General features: G+C 38.9%; 1 protein-coding gene across 8 annotated transcripts in view; it reads right to left on the bottom strand.

Moving 5' to 3' along the window:
* Positions 1–12,575, bottom strand: part of Arhgap12 (Rho GTPase activating protein 12) — a 103,641-nt gene that overhangs the window by 70,919 nt on the left and 20,147 nt on the right. For 5 of the 8 annotated variants that reach the window (XM_085698915.2, XM_085698916.2, XM_085698917.2 and 2 more), the window contains exon 3: positions 10,567–11,321. In XM_085698915.2, the coding sequence (XP_085555041.2) occupies positions 10,567–11,244 (678 nt within the window). In that variant the 5' untranslated portion in view covers positions 11,245–11,321. Of the gene's footprint in view, positions 1–10,566; positions 11,322–12,575 lie in introns of those variants that run through there. The other 3 variants (XM_085698918.2, XM_085698919.2, XM_085698921.2) reach the window with 1 other exon arrangement.

Raw genomic sequence — 12,575 nt, 5'->3', positions numbered from 1 at the left:
CCCAATCATAATATTAACTTTAAATAACTAAAAAGATAAAATACTGAGAATAAGAATCAAAGTATATGAAACTGAAGATATGTGTAGTAGTCCTTTAATAATGCCTGCCTATATGAAAGTATTGCCAGGCAGTGATGGAGCGTGCCTTTAATACTGGTGATCCCAGCACTCTGGAGGCAGAGGCAGAGGTAGGCAAATCTCTGTGAGTTTGAAGCCAACCTGGTCTACAGAGTAAAATCCAGAACAATCAGGACTGTTTGAGAGAAACCTTGTCTCGAAAAACAAAACAAGGAAGAGCAGTGCCATCTCCTAGGCAGACAGCCAGGAAACAAGAGAGCAAACCTCATTCTTCCGTGGTTTCTGCCTCAAGCACCTGCCCTGGCTTCCTCTGATGATAACTTAGAGGCCAAATAAATCCTTTCCCTCCCAAGTTACTTTTGATCATGGTGTTTTATCATAGAATAAATAGCTAACTAGAACAATATGTATATGGAGAGAAATAGAAACACATACTTTAGAATTTTAATCATGGTGACAATTAAGAAGATACTATACAGTATGATAACATCGGAATGGAGCAATGAAAAGATGAAGACTCCACTTGATCTTTGACAGAACCTGGCTATGCAGCTCAGGCCAACCTCAAATTCCAGATCATCCTATTAATAGTTAGCCAATCCCATCAACAAAAAGAAAGCAGAAGATAAAAATAAACAGAACCTTATGTACCCATGAAACCATAATAAATGATCTAGCATTCACTCAATTGTCAAAGTCCCAAAAAGAGAGAGGGGATAGAGAGAAAGAGTGAGAGAGCACAGGGCTGAAAAAAAATTGTAGAATGTCAGAAACTTATCAGACTTGGGGTGCAGGGAGTATAGAGCAAACTACAAACACGATAAATGCACAAAGATCCACTCTAAAATCATCACAGTCAAATTGAAAAACAATTTGAAAAATATGAAAGCAGTTCTAAGAGAAACAGGGCTCATTTGAAAAAGAAAGTTTTTTTTAAAAAAGGCTTCTCATCAAAAACCATAGAAGCCAGAAGGTATGAGTGTTTTTGAAGAGTTGGCAAAAAGAAGAACTGCCCACAATTGTGTAGTTATCAAAAGTTTCAAGAATAACGAGAAATCAAAATATCCTCAGATGACAGAAAACTAAGAACTTGCCCTAAATGAGTAATTAAGTCTGCTGGTTCTCTAGGCAAAACAGAAATGATGAAAAGAGAAGCGTGGAATGTAAAGGGAGAAGAAAGAATTCTGAATTCACCTCTATAGAGTTTCTAGACTGTATTTGGCAGTTGCGATGAAAACAACAGTGTGAGGGCTTCTCTTGTGTTTAGGACAGGACAGTTAGAAATGGTAGAATAAAAAGTCCAGGGAGGATGAACCCATGGTTTACTCAAACTGGCAATATGACACTAGTGGAACAACAAGCCATGCTAGTATACACAATGCTTGGAGCAAGCACTGAAAACTACACAAAGGAACCAGGCGGTGGTGGCACACACCTTTAATTCCAGTACTCGGGAAACAGAGACAGGTGGATCTCTGAGAGTTCGAGGCCAGCCTAATCTACAAGAACTAGTTCAGGACAGTCAGGGCTGTTACACAGAGAAACCCTGTCTCAAAAACAATAACAACAAAGAAAAAAAAAAACACTACACAAATGTCAGGAACACACAAAGCATTCAAAAGTAAACTCTAAAAATTGCCACAAGAAAAGGAGTGTCTTCTTACACTAATCTGTTTCTTCTTAAACAGAAAACAAAATGTAAAATGGAACTTAAGGTTTAGCAATCAATAATTACTTAAATTCAACATTCTGTGGCCCCTAAAAGACAAAGATTGGCAGAACAGATTGAAGAGAATTTAAAAGGCCTCCCTATATGTTTCTATAAGAGCAGATTAAGTAGGTCTCAAAGAAAGCTGCCAGAAACAGATTATGAATATTTATAAAGGCATCAAATGTACAGAAAAGCATAACAATCTGGAAAAGTGTATTGCCAAAGTTGCCACAGGAAATGATGCTGAAAATATTTGGACCCAAGTAGAAAGACTTGAGAAGACAGACCCACTTAACAACTGAACTCTTCAGCAAGCAGGTATAAAATCAGCAAGACTACAAAAGGCTCAACACCATCAAACTAAAGGGTCTCATCAAAATTATAGACTAACAACATAATACACTATTTCAATATCTATAAAATATATTCCAAGATTCTATCCTGGACATTTAACAACTCTCAACATTTTTTTTAATTAAATCACAGATTGTTACTCAATCTGTTAAGGTACCAAACCACAAACCAGTAATACAAAAGTGAAAAAAAAATCCAAATCTCTAAACAAGATACTTCCCCAAGCATCCCAAGAACATAAAAGCACATCTTCAGAATTTTAAAATGCATTGAATTCAACAGTATGAAGACAAAATACAGCACATTTACTGGAGAAAGCTAAAGCAGGGCTGGGGGAGACTTACAGCAACAAATGCTCATATTAGGAAACGGGGAAAGTTTCAAACCATTTAGCTAAGCTTCCACTTCAAAAAGCTGGAGTGGAACAGGAATACACCAATGAAAAAGAATCAGAGCTAGTGGTTGGGCATGGTGGCACACACCTTTAATTGGATTTCTGTCAATTCGAGGCCAGTCTGCTGGTCTATAAAGTGAGTTCCAGGCTGTTAAACAGAGAAACCCTGTCTCAAAAAGTAAAAAATAAAAAATAAAGAATGGGGTGGGGGAGGAAGACGACGACAACCATAGCTAGCTAGGCGTGGTGAGAAATGCCTTAATTTTCCTAGAAAGATTGGGAGTTTATGTTCATCTTACTGCACAATTCTAAGCTAAGTTGGGCCTCAAGAAACCCTGCCTCAAAAATAAAACAAAACAATAAAGAGAAATCAATGAGATTTATCACAGAAAAACAAAGAAAATCAATGAAACAAGTACTGTGCTACTTGAAAAGATGGATAAAACTGACAAACCCTTTGCAACACTAACAAAGAAAACAGAGGGAAAAGAAATACAAACATGGTGAACACAAAGTATCAATGAAGACACTGTACATAGGGAAATGGCAATAACACTGCCAGGACAAATTTGAAAACTTCAATGAAACCAACCAATTCCTTAAAGGGTTCTAATCTTCCCAAAATGAAACTGGTAATTTTTAATATCCCAATAACTATTATAAGAAACCTTTTTTTAACTATGAAAAGTAACTAACCCAACAAGGGCTCACATTTCTTGAACTTCCCCTTCATACTGACTAGCCAGTTGAATCAGGTTGTGAAGTCAAGCTTCACCAATGGGATGAGTTGCAGTCACCACTTAAAATCAAGATAAAAAGATAGAAATCATCTTTGCAAGTGCGCTTGCTAGCTCTAATGGGTTCTGGCGCACTCTTTCCACAAAGACTTGTAAATGTAGTCTTGCCAAGCTACATTTACTTTTTCCTATGTTCTTTGTTTCCAACATTATTAAAGAAAGCAAATGAGATGATAACCAGGAGGATTCGTAGAAAAACATTTATCAAAACTAAGCATCCTTCACTAAGCACAAAAGAGGAATACTTCCCCACTCATTCATTGATATCCTGACTAATGTGCAACAGGTCAAGCATAAAAAAAGCAAGTCAATATCGTCTAAACACAAATGTAAAAGAAAATTTAATAGATAGATTTCAGCAATACATAGGATCACTGACTAATAAGACCATTCATGTGGCCTTGACTAAAAATATTATCAGCTAGAAAGGATGATGAATGTTCAAAAAGCAATCAATGTATTATATATTAATAAGCTAAACAGCAGATAAATGCAAGATGGCTCAGTGGATAAGTTTTTGTCACAAGAGACTACCTGAATTTGATCCCTAAAACAATGATAGGAGAAATCCAGTTGACTTCCATATGCACAATCATGCTCAACAAACATTAATTTTAATTTATTTTACTCACAATCTTATTGACTTCCAATTTTAGTTCTAATTTGCAGAAAATGTCAAAATCATCACTCTCTTAATATCAAGACAAAACCAAAAATCAAACAATTCATGATTTCTTGTACCCATTAGACAAAAAGGTTTCATGTAAAACTACTGCCCCAACATTTGGAAGGGTAAATCCAGAGTTGCAGAGGAGATGCAACTAAACAGAAACTACTAGAGTTACAACTGGTTGGAACACCTAATAAAATCATGATGAATTAATGGACACACTACAGAGACTACTGTCTGTGAGAAACCTGGACTTTGGTGGGGATTATTTACAAGTCCACCACCAGGTCCCTTCAGAAAAGGTTCAACAAAAACATGTCTATAGCTGGTAAGAGGAGAAAAGGTAATCCAGTGCTCTAAGTCCTGGCAGTCCTGCTAATAATGACCAGATGTCTAAGGGAAAAAAAAAAAAAAAAAAACCTTCAGCAGAGTTTATCCAGCCTGGAGAAACTGATCACTACACTCCAAAGCCGCTCTGGTCTTCCCTAAGGGAAAGGGCAAAACTGAAAGACATGAGAAAGTCACAGCCCAATAACACACAGTGTAAAACTGAGACTCAATCACAGGATTACAGAATACTATGACACCTTCCCCACTGTAGGCTTCCTTCAGTGGACCACAGAGGAAGAACTTCAAGAACCAAGTACCTAAGAAAGGGAGTTGTTAGAAGAGGCTAGGCACAGTGCACACACCTGTGACCCTAGCACTTGGAGGAAGGAAGTAGGAGGAAGTTCAATGTCAGTCTTGTATGTCTGAGGCCAGTGTGGGCTACACTGAGACCGAGAAAAAGAGAGACAGACAGACAGACAGACAGACAGACAGACAGAGAATAGAATACCTCCCCCCCCCAAAAAAAACAAAGAAACATCCAAACCCACAGATACTTTAATTTCAAGTGTCTAGTATGTACAACTACAATAAACATTAAACACAGACCAATTTCTGGCCAAATTAGTCTAACACCTCACACTATAGGCCTATTTAATTCAGTTACTATTACTTGATACATATCTGATTTTCAACCAAAAATTGTAAGGCATGCTGAAAGGTAACAAAACACAGTAACAAAATCAAGTAACACCATCACACTTGGATACAGTACAGATGCTAGAATTACCAGACAGGGAACTTAAGATATTATTAATATGTTTAATGTTATTATGGAAAAATGGACAATACACAAAGACAAATGAGTAATATAAACAGATTTTTTTAAATCTTACCAAAGTATCAAAATGCAAACAAGAAGTTAAAAAATTGTAACATAAATAGAAGATGACTTTGATGGTAAGAACCGAAGACTGAACATGGCTGGGAGTAGAATCTGTTTGAAGATATGCCAATACTAGTTTTCCAGCCTGAAAATAGGATAAGAACCAAAAAATCTACACATATGCGTATCATATTCAAGCCACAAAAACCAAAAATGAAAGGAACTCTTGAAAGACAGCAGAGAAAAAAAATTTATAGAGGAACAAAGACAAGAATCACACTTCTCTCCCAGAAACCATGCTTAAAAGAGAGAAAATTTTGAAAGAAAAATAACAAAACAAAAATCCAGGTTTCTGTACGTAGAGCAATTATATGCCAACATGAAGCATACTTTAAATTTCACCCTAATTATATATATATATATATATATATATATATATATATATAAGTATCTATATGTAGGTGTGTGTGTGTGTGTGTGTACAGTGCCCATAGAGGCCAGAGCCGCCATATCCCCTGGAACAGGAGTTACAAATGATAGTGAGCCACCTGATATCCTGGGAACTGAACTCAGACCCTCTGCAAGAACAATATGCATTTTTACCTATTCAACCATCCTCCAGCTACAACCTTCCCTTGAGCCAATAAATTTGACATTTTCAGCCTGAGGGGAGTAAGAGGAGCATAAATGGATACTACCTCTCAAACTGTTGCACAGCCTCAAAGACATTACCTACCAGATTCTCAGCAAGTTTATTTGTTGGAATTGATAAGTTAATTCTAATACTGACACAGAAGTTAAAGGAACCAGAAAAGATGTAACTCTCAAATAAAAAAAAAAACCCACAAAGGAAGAAGGCTAACGCTTCACAATTTGAAAATGCTACAAAACAAGAGCACTCAAGATTACCCCACTGGTGTAAGGAAGTGTATAAATTACCAGGCAGGTACTAAATGTCCTGAAACAAGGCACTGTGTCTATGGTCAACTGATCTTTCTAGGTGCTAAGTCACCTGATGAAGCAGATGTCTTTAAACATATTGCACTACAAGGACTAGATAGTCATTTTTAAAAGAAAACTGAAGGCCAAATATGGTGGTGCACACCTTTAACCCCAGTTCTCAGGAAGCAGGGGCAGGCAGATTTCTTAGCATGGTCTTAAAAACGAGTTCCAGGACAGCCAGGGGGCTGCACAGAATCTGTTGGGGGCAGAGGTGGGTGTGTGTGTGTTTATTTCACACTTTACTTAAAAAGTAACTGAAAACGATTAAAAATCTAAACTATAAAACTGTCAGGAGAAGGCACACAGTAAATCTTCATGACCTCAGACTTGGCGATGGATTCTTGGATACAACAAAAGCACCAGCAAAAACAGTTTTCCTGGAGTGCCAGCCTGCCAGGAAACCCAAATTCTGAACATGCAAGCCTGTATGCTTGTGCAATCAAGTGCTTAAAATACACCTCCACCTTGTGTATGTGTGTACTTACGAAGATACATATGAACCACACATGCACCCTAGTGGTTCTGTTTCTTCAAGTATACCTAAAATTGTTATGCCATGAGTTCCTAGGTTTGAAACAAAGCATGATTCACATAAAGAACTGATTAATTGGAGTTCATCAAAATGAAACACCGGTTCTGGGAAAGACCCAACCAAAAGGATAAAGAGAAAGCTACACAATGGGATAAAATATTTGCAAGTCATCTATTAATTAGACAGATGACTAATATTCCAGATTATTAAGAACTCTCAAATTCCCATTTAAATGGGAGGTGGTGAGGGGGCTGGGGCAATAGCTCAGTCAGTAACGGAAGGAGTAATGATGCAACACAGGAAAAGCAGAGTTACAGATCTTTACTAAACGGGAAATATAAGCAAATCTAAATTCTAGGGAAGATGGCTCAGCAGGTAAAAATGCTGACTATCAGAGTGCCTAATGACAGGAGTCTGATTCCTTTAACACATGTAAAAAGCTGGATGCAACCACAGTGGTGGCACACGCTTTTAATCCCAGCATTCGGGAGGTAGAGGCAGGCCAATCTCTTGAGTTCGAGGCCAGCCTGATCTACAGAATGAGTTTCAGGACAGTTAGGGCTAGATAGAGAAATCCTGTCTAGGAAAAAAAGGAAACAAACAAAAAGCTGGATGCTTTAACAGTTATCTATTATTCCAGCACAATCCTATAGCAAAATGGGAGGCAGAGACAAGAGAACTCAGAAGTTCACAGGCCAGCTAGTCTGGAATACACAGCGCAGCGGCAAACAAGAGGCCACTGCCTCAAAAGCAAGGTACAAGAGAACTCAGAAGTTCACAGGCCAGCTAGTCTGGAATACACAGCGCAGCGGCAAACAAGAGGCCACTGCCTCAAAAGCAAGGTGGAAGGCAAAGCACCTGAGGTTGTCCTCTGATTTTCATGTGGGTGCCACATACACACATTAAAATCACACACACACACACACACACACACACACACACACAGCTAACAGAAAATACTTGACAATGAGGCTGAAGTCATGAACATAACATCCTATTTTGCAGAAGTTGGTGGAAAAGTACAAAGAGCAACTGTGAAGAAAATACACTTTAATAGAACAAGAAATGTTTGCACTGTACCAGGAGAAAGGCAACTGCCAACACAGATGTACTTATAGATTTGATGGTGGAAATAACAGAAATGACAATCACAGTGGCAAGTATGTTTTACTGAGTATCTGTTAGCAGACAAACACCAAGATATATTCCCTCACTAATCCTCAAAACTCATACTCCTGTTCATTCTCCAACAGAAAAGAGGAATGAGCTACATCATCAACAGGATACAACAGTGGGATTTCCAAGATCTGAACTGAAGACAGCACAACTTCTACCATGCTCTTACTCCTTGACTACTCATTTTGGGGATGTCTACTTCCCATATTCAAACAGCTGTGAGGAGGCTTAACTAGCAACATTGTGATGAAGCAATTATAAGCAATTTTTCATCTCAGCTTGGTTTGCCAAGAAGATCACAGCCTCAAGGGACCTGAAGCTTCCACTGATGTATTGACCCACAAAAATAGAGAAAGGATGTGTTCTATGTTTTAAGCTGATAAACTTGGTAATTAATTAAGCAGTGACAAACACCCTTACTTTGTGCCTCAACATCCCTGCAACTACTCCTTAACACAAGTTAAGTTTTCCCCTCAGGGTCGGAGAGGTGGTGAATTATGAGATCTTGCAGAGGACCCAGGGTTTGGTTCCCAGTCCACACATGTGACTCACAATCATCCCTCTCCAGTTCCAGGAAATTTGCCACCTTTTCTTCTGACTCTGCAGGCACCAGGCACGCACACGGTGCAGATACATGCAGACAAAACGCTCACACATAAAATAAATGAAATTTCCTTTGATTTGGGGTGTAGCTCAGTGGTAGTGTTTGCCTAGCATGCACAAAGGTCCAGGGTTCACCAAGAGCATTACAAAATGAGTAAATTTCCTCCAATTATCACACAGCTGGCAAATGCTAAAATCATATGAAAATGAAAGCCAGCATTACTGACTACTGTGCAAATATGCTTCCTATTTCTATACCATGGCTTTTTTGTGTGTTGTTTGGGGAATTAATTTTTGCTGTGAAATATACGGCAAAGTGATCTAATAAGAAGCAGAGTAAAGTATAAGTGATTCAGCGAAAAAAAGGAAATTCAAAAGATTTGAGACCATTGCCATGGAGAGTTAAGAGCCTGCCAAAGAACTCCTCTTAAGACTTTCAAACAGTGCTAAAGCACAGAAGAGATCAGGAGCCATCAACTTCCAGTGCAGGAACTTAAGACTATCATAACCAAAAGAACATAGGATTGTTTGTGAACATAAATATAAAATAGTCTTAGCTGTGAAACAGTGATTATGATTGGATAGAACAGAAAACACATCTTTCCGAAGGCCTCCAGGTTCCATAAAGAACTACACATACAAAAATTTCAGAAATCTCTCTCTCTGTATATATGTTAACATACACACATATTCTAAAGACAGGGTCTCACTATGTAGCTCTGGCCGGTATGGAGCTTGCTGTATAGACCATCCTGACTTCAACTCAGAGATCCGCATACCTCTGCCTCACAAACTAAAGGCGTGCACCTCCACATTCAGCCTCAGCAAACACTACATATTCTATACTGGAGTATCACACTAAAACTCAAGAGTCCATTGAAGACAATGATAGTGCTACTTCCTGCCTTGACCTCAAACACTGGAAGTTTTTCCATAGAATCTTCCCGTTTCTTTTATTCAATCAAAAATGCTATAAGCAGCTATAACTTACAGAACTAGACCATACCTAAGAGCAACCTAACTACTAACCAATTTGAACCTGAATGAGTTTATTACAAGGGCTAGGAGAGTAGTTCAACAGCAGAGTACTGACCTATTAAGCCCAAGACCTAAAGTTAAGTTACCAGTACCAAAAAAAAAAAAGGAAAGAGTTAGAGGAGTTCAAACCAAAATATTATGTTTAAATTTATTTTAAACTTTAGATTTAAAAAAATGCACTTAAAAATCAGAATTTCCCAAATGCGCAAGATTTCAATTTCATACATGAACTTTTAAAATGACTTCATCTGAAAAATAAACCAGCATACACAGTCTGAAAAGTAAGCCAGGTAAAAAAAAATCAAACCAGGAACACTTTTTTTTTTTTTTTTTTTTTTTTTTTTGGTTTTTCAAGACAGGGTTTTGCTGTAGTTTTAGAGCCTGTCCTGGAACTAGCTCTAGTAGACCAGGCTGGCCTTGAACTCAGATGCCTCCCCAGTGCGGGGATTAAAGGCATGTGCCACCACTGCCCCAGCATGGAACACATTTCTTTCCAGACTAGTACTGACTGCAATCAAGGGGAAACACTTAAGACACAAGCATGACTGGAAATAGGGTTAGTCATGAAGTAATGCTTGGTGTTCCAGGGTATCAAGTTTCAATAAGCAAGTTAGTCACAAATATGCCAGCGACATCTTTCCTCACATGTGTAGCCATGTATTACACCTGAGCACTGCTAGAAACAAGTCAAAATGAATACCACCAGGAAGCAGAACACATCTTCTACATAAGCACAAGACACCATTAAAGGAAAGTTTTCTGCCTAGTGACATCAGCAGGGAGGAAAACAGCCCCACAAAGACAGCAGAACTAAGAATACCACAAAGGGATTCTCTGAATATCATAAGCTATTTCACATTTTTTTCTCTATTTAAATCAGGACAGAATCCATGTTTTCTGAACATATAAAACAGAACAGACAATTCATAACACTATGGCTTTAATTAAAACACCACTTTTATTGATGTGAGCTCACATTTCACTGACTTCTCTCTTACCCTCATCTGTTCAGTGGAGCTGCTGCTAAGCTCATCCCCAGACTCGGAATCCTGATGTGTTCTTTCGGAGCCTTCTCCAGCTGAGTCACAAGACTGCTCCTGAGAGAAGTTAGTCTTCTCAACGTCCAAGAACTCTGGCCCGGGAAAGTGACCAAATAAGCGTGTCCTATTCTGGGTGGAAACTTTGGGAGAATGTGAATCACTGTTAAATTTTCCATTATTATGGGTCAGGTCCAGGCTTAGGTTGAGAGTTTGGCCTGAATTATAATTGGATCCAAAATTCTGATTGGCATCACGAATAAGTCCTGTTCCTTGAACAGATGATGATGGCTTTCCAAAACTTGAAAGCTCGGGCATTTTGTTCACATTTTCTGTCGATCTCTGGAGATGCATACTCTGTATCGTCTTCATAGAATTATTTGGCAGTCCAGCTGCCTGCTTCACAGGTGGCATCAGGGCTTTGCGGGTGACCTCCTTGACATACTGCGCTGGCACATAGAAAGCTTTGGAGTTCTCATCGGGTCTGACCTGCCACCAGTCGTCATTGGTCTTCTTCACTAAGATGTAGCGCTCCCCTTGTCGAATGACAATCTTCCTGTCCTTTGCTTCATACTCATAATCATATTCCACTTCAATATACACTTGTCCTGCACCAGTCTTCCCACTTCTCTCAGCCATTTTTACTCAGTAAAACTCACTCTCAAGACAGACGGTATGCCACATTGTGCCTTGTGCTTTGCTGTGTTAATGTAACACTTTAAATGGAGAAAGAGAAGAAGAAAAAAATGTAATCTAGATTTGATATTCACAAACATTATACATACCATTTAAACTTCAAGCCCTATAAAGCAAACATGTCTAATAACACATGTATCATCCTACACTTAAAATATTTTCATTCTAACTCTTCATGTTATTTATGCTATACTGGTATAAATTGTGTCCCACAGATGGTACAGTCAAGTCCTCACCTCAAGACTTAAAAAGCTGATCTTATCTGGAAATAAAGGTCTTTGCAGGTGTCAAGACGAGTCATTGTGGTGGTTTGAATGAAAATGGTCCCTCTATAGGCACACAGGGAGTGGCATTATTTGAAAGGATTAGGACATGTGGTCTTGTGGGAGTAGGTATGGCCTTAATGGAGGAATTGTGTCACTGGGGGTTAGGCTTTCACTTTTCAGATGCTCAAGCCTGGCCCAACAGCTCACTCTCCCTGTAGCCTGCCCATCCAGGTGTAGTACTCTCAGTCACTTTTCCAGCACCATGTCTACCTGTGTGCCACCATGCTTCCCTCCATGATGATAATGATAAACCCCTAAATTGTTAGCTAGTCCCAATAAAACGCTTTCTTGGGCTGAAGAGATGGCTCAGAGGTTAAGAGCATCGCCTGCTCTTCCAAAGGTCCTGAGTTCAATTCCCAGCAACAACATGGTGGCTCACAACCACCTGTATTGGGGTCTGGTGCCCTCTTCTGGCCTGCAGGCATATATACAGACAGAATATTGTATACATAATAAATAAATAAATATTTTAAAAAAATAAATAAAACACTTTCCTTTATAAGAGTTGCTGTGACCACAGTGTCTCTTCACAGCAATAAAAACTCTAACTAAGGCACTCATATTTAATTAGAGTGATCTGTATCTCTTCATTCTATTATTGTATGGTGTGTGTGTTCTTCTATATGTATGTTTGTATGTGTTTGAGCACACGTAGATGCAGGTCCATGTGCAGGCTCGAGGTATTTCCCTCTATTACTCTCCAGGGTACTTTGCTAAATAAAGCCAGAGGTTTGGCTCGTCTGGCTGGCCGGCTAGCTCTTAAGGATTCTGTCTACACCTCCCATGAGACAGAATTATAGCCAGGCTCCCACACCCATCCAGCTGCCTATGAGCTAGGGATCTGAACTCTAGTCCTCAGGTTGTATAGCAAGCACTTTACCAGATAAGTCCAATCCTCCAGCTGTTGTGCCTCCTCCCATGTCTTTAAAAAGGAAGAAAACATCCAGA

The sequence above is a fragment of the Myodes glareolus genome, chromosome 14 (assembly GCF_982192425.1).
Source record: "Myodes glareolus chromosome 14, mMyoGla1.1, whole genome shotgun sequence".
Classification (NCBI taxonomy): Eukaryota; Metazoa; Chordata; class Mammalia; order Rodentia; family Cricetidae; genus Myodes; species Myodes glareolus.
The sequence above is the reverse complement of the archived record's forward strand: the minus strand, read 5'-3'. Positions and strand labels throughout refer to the sequence as shown.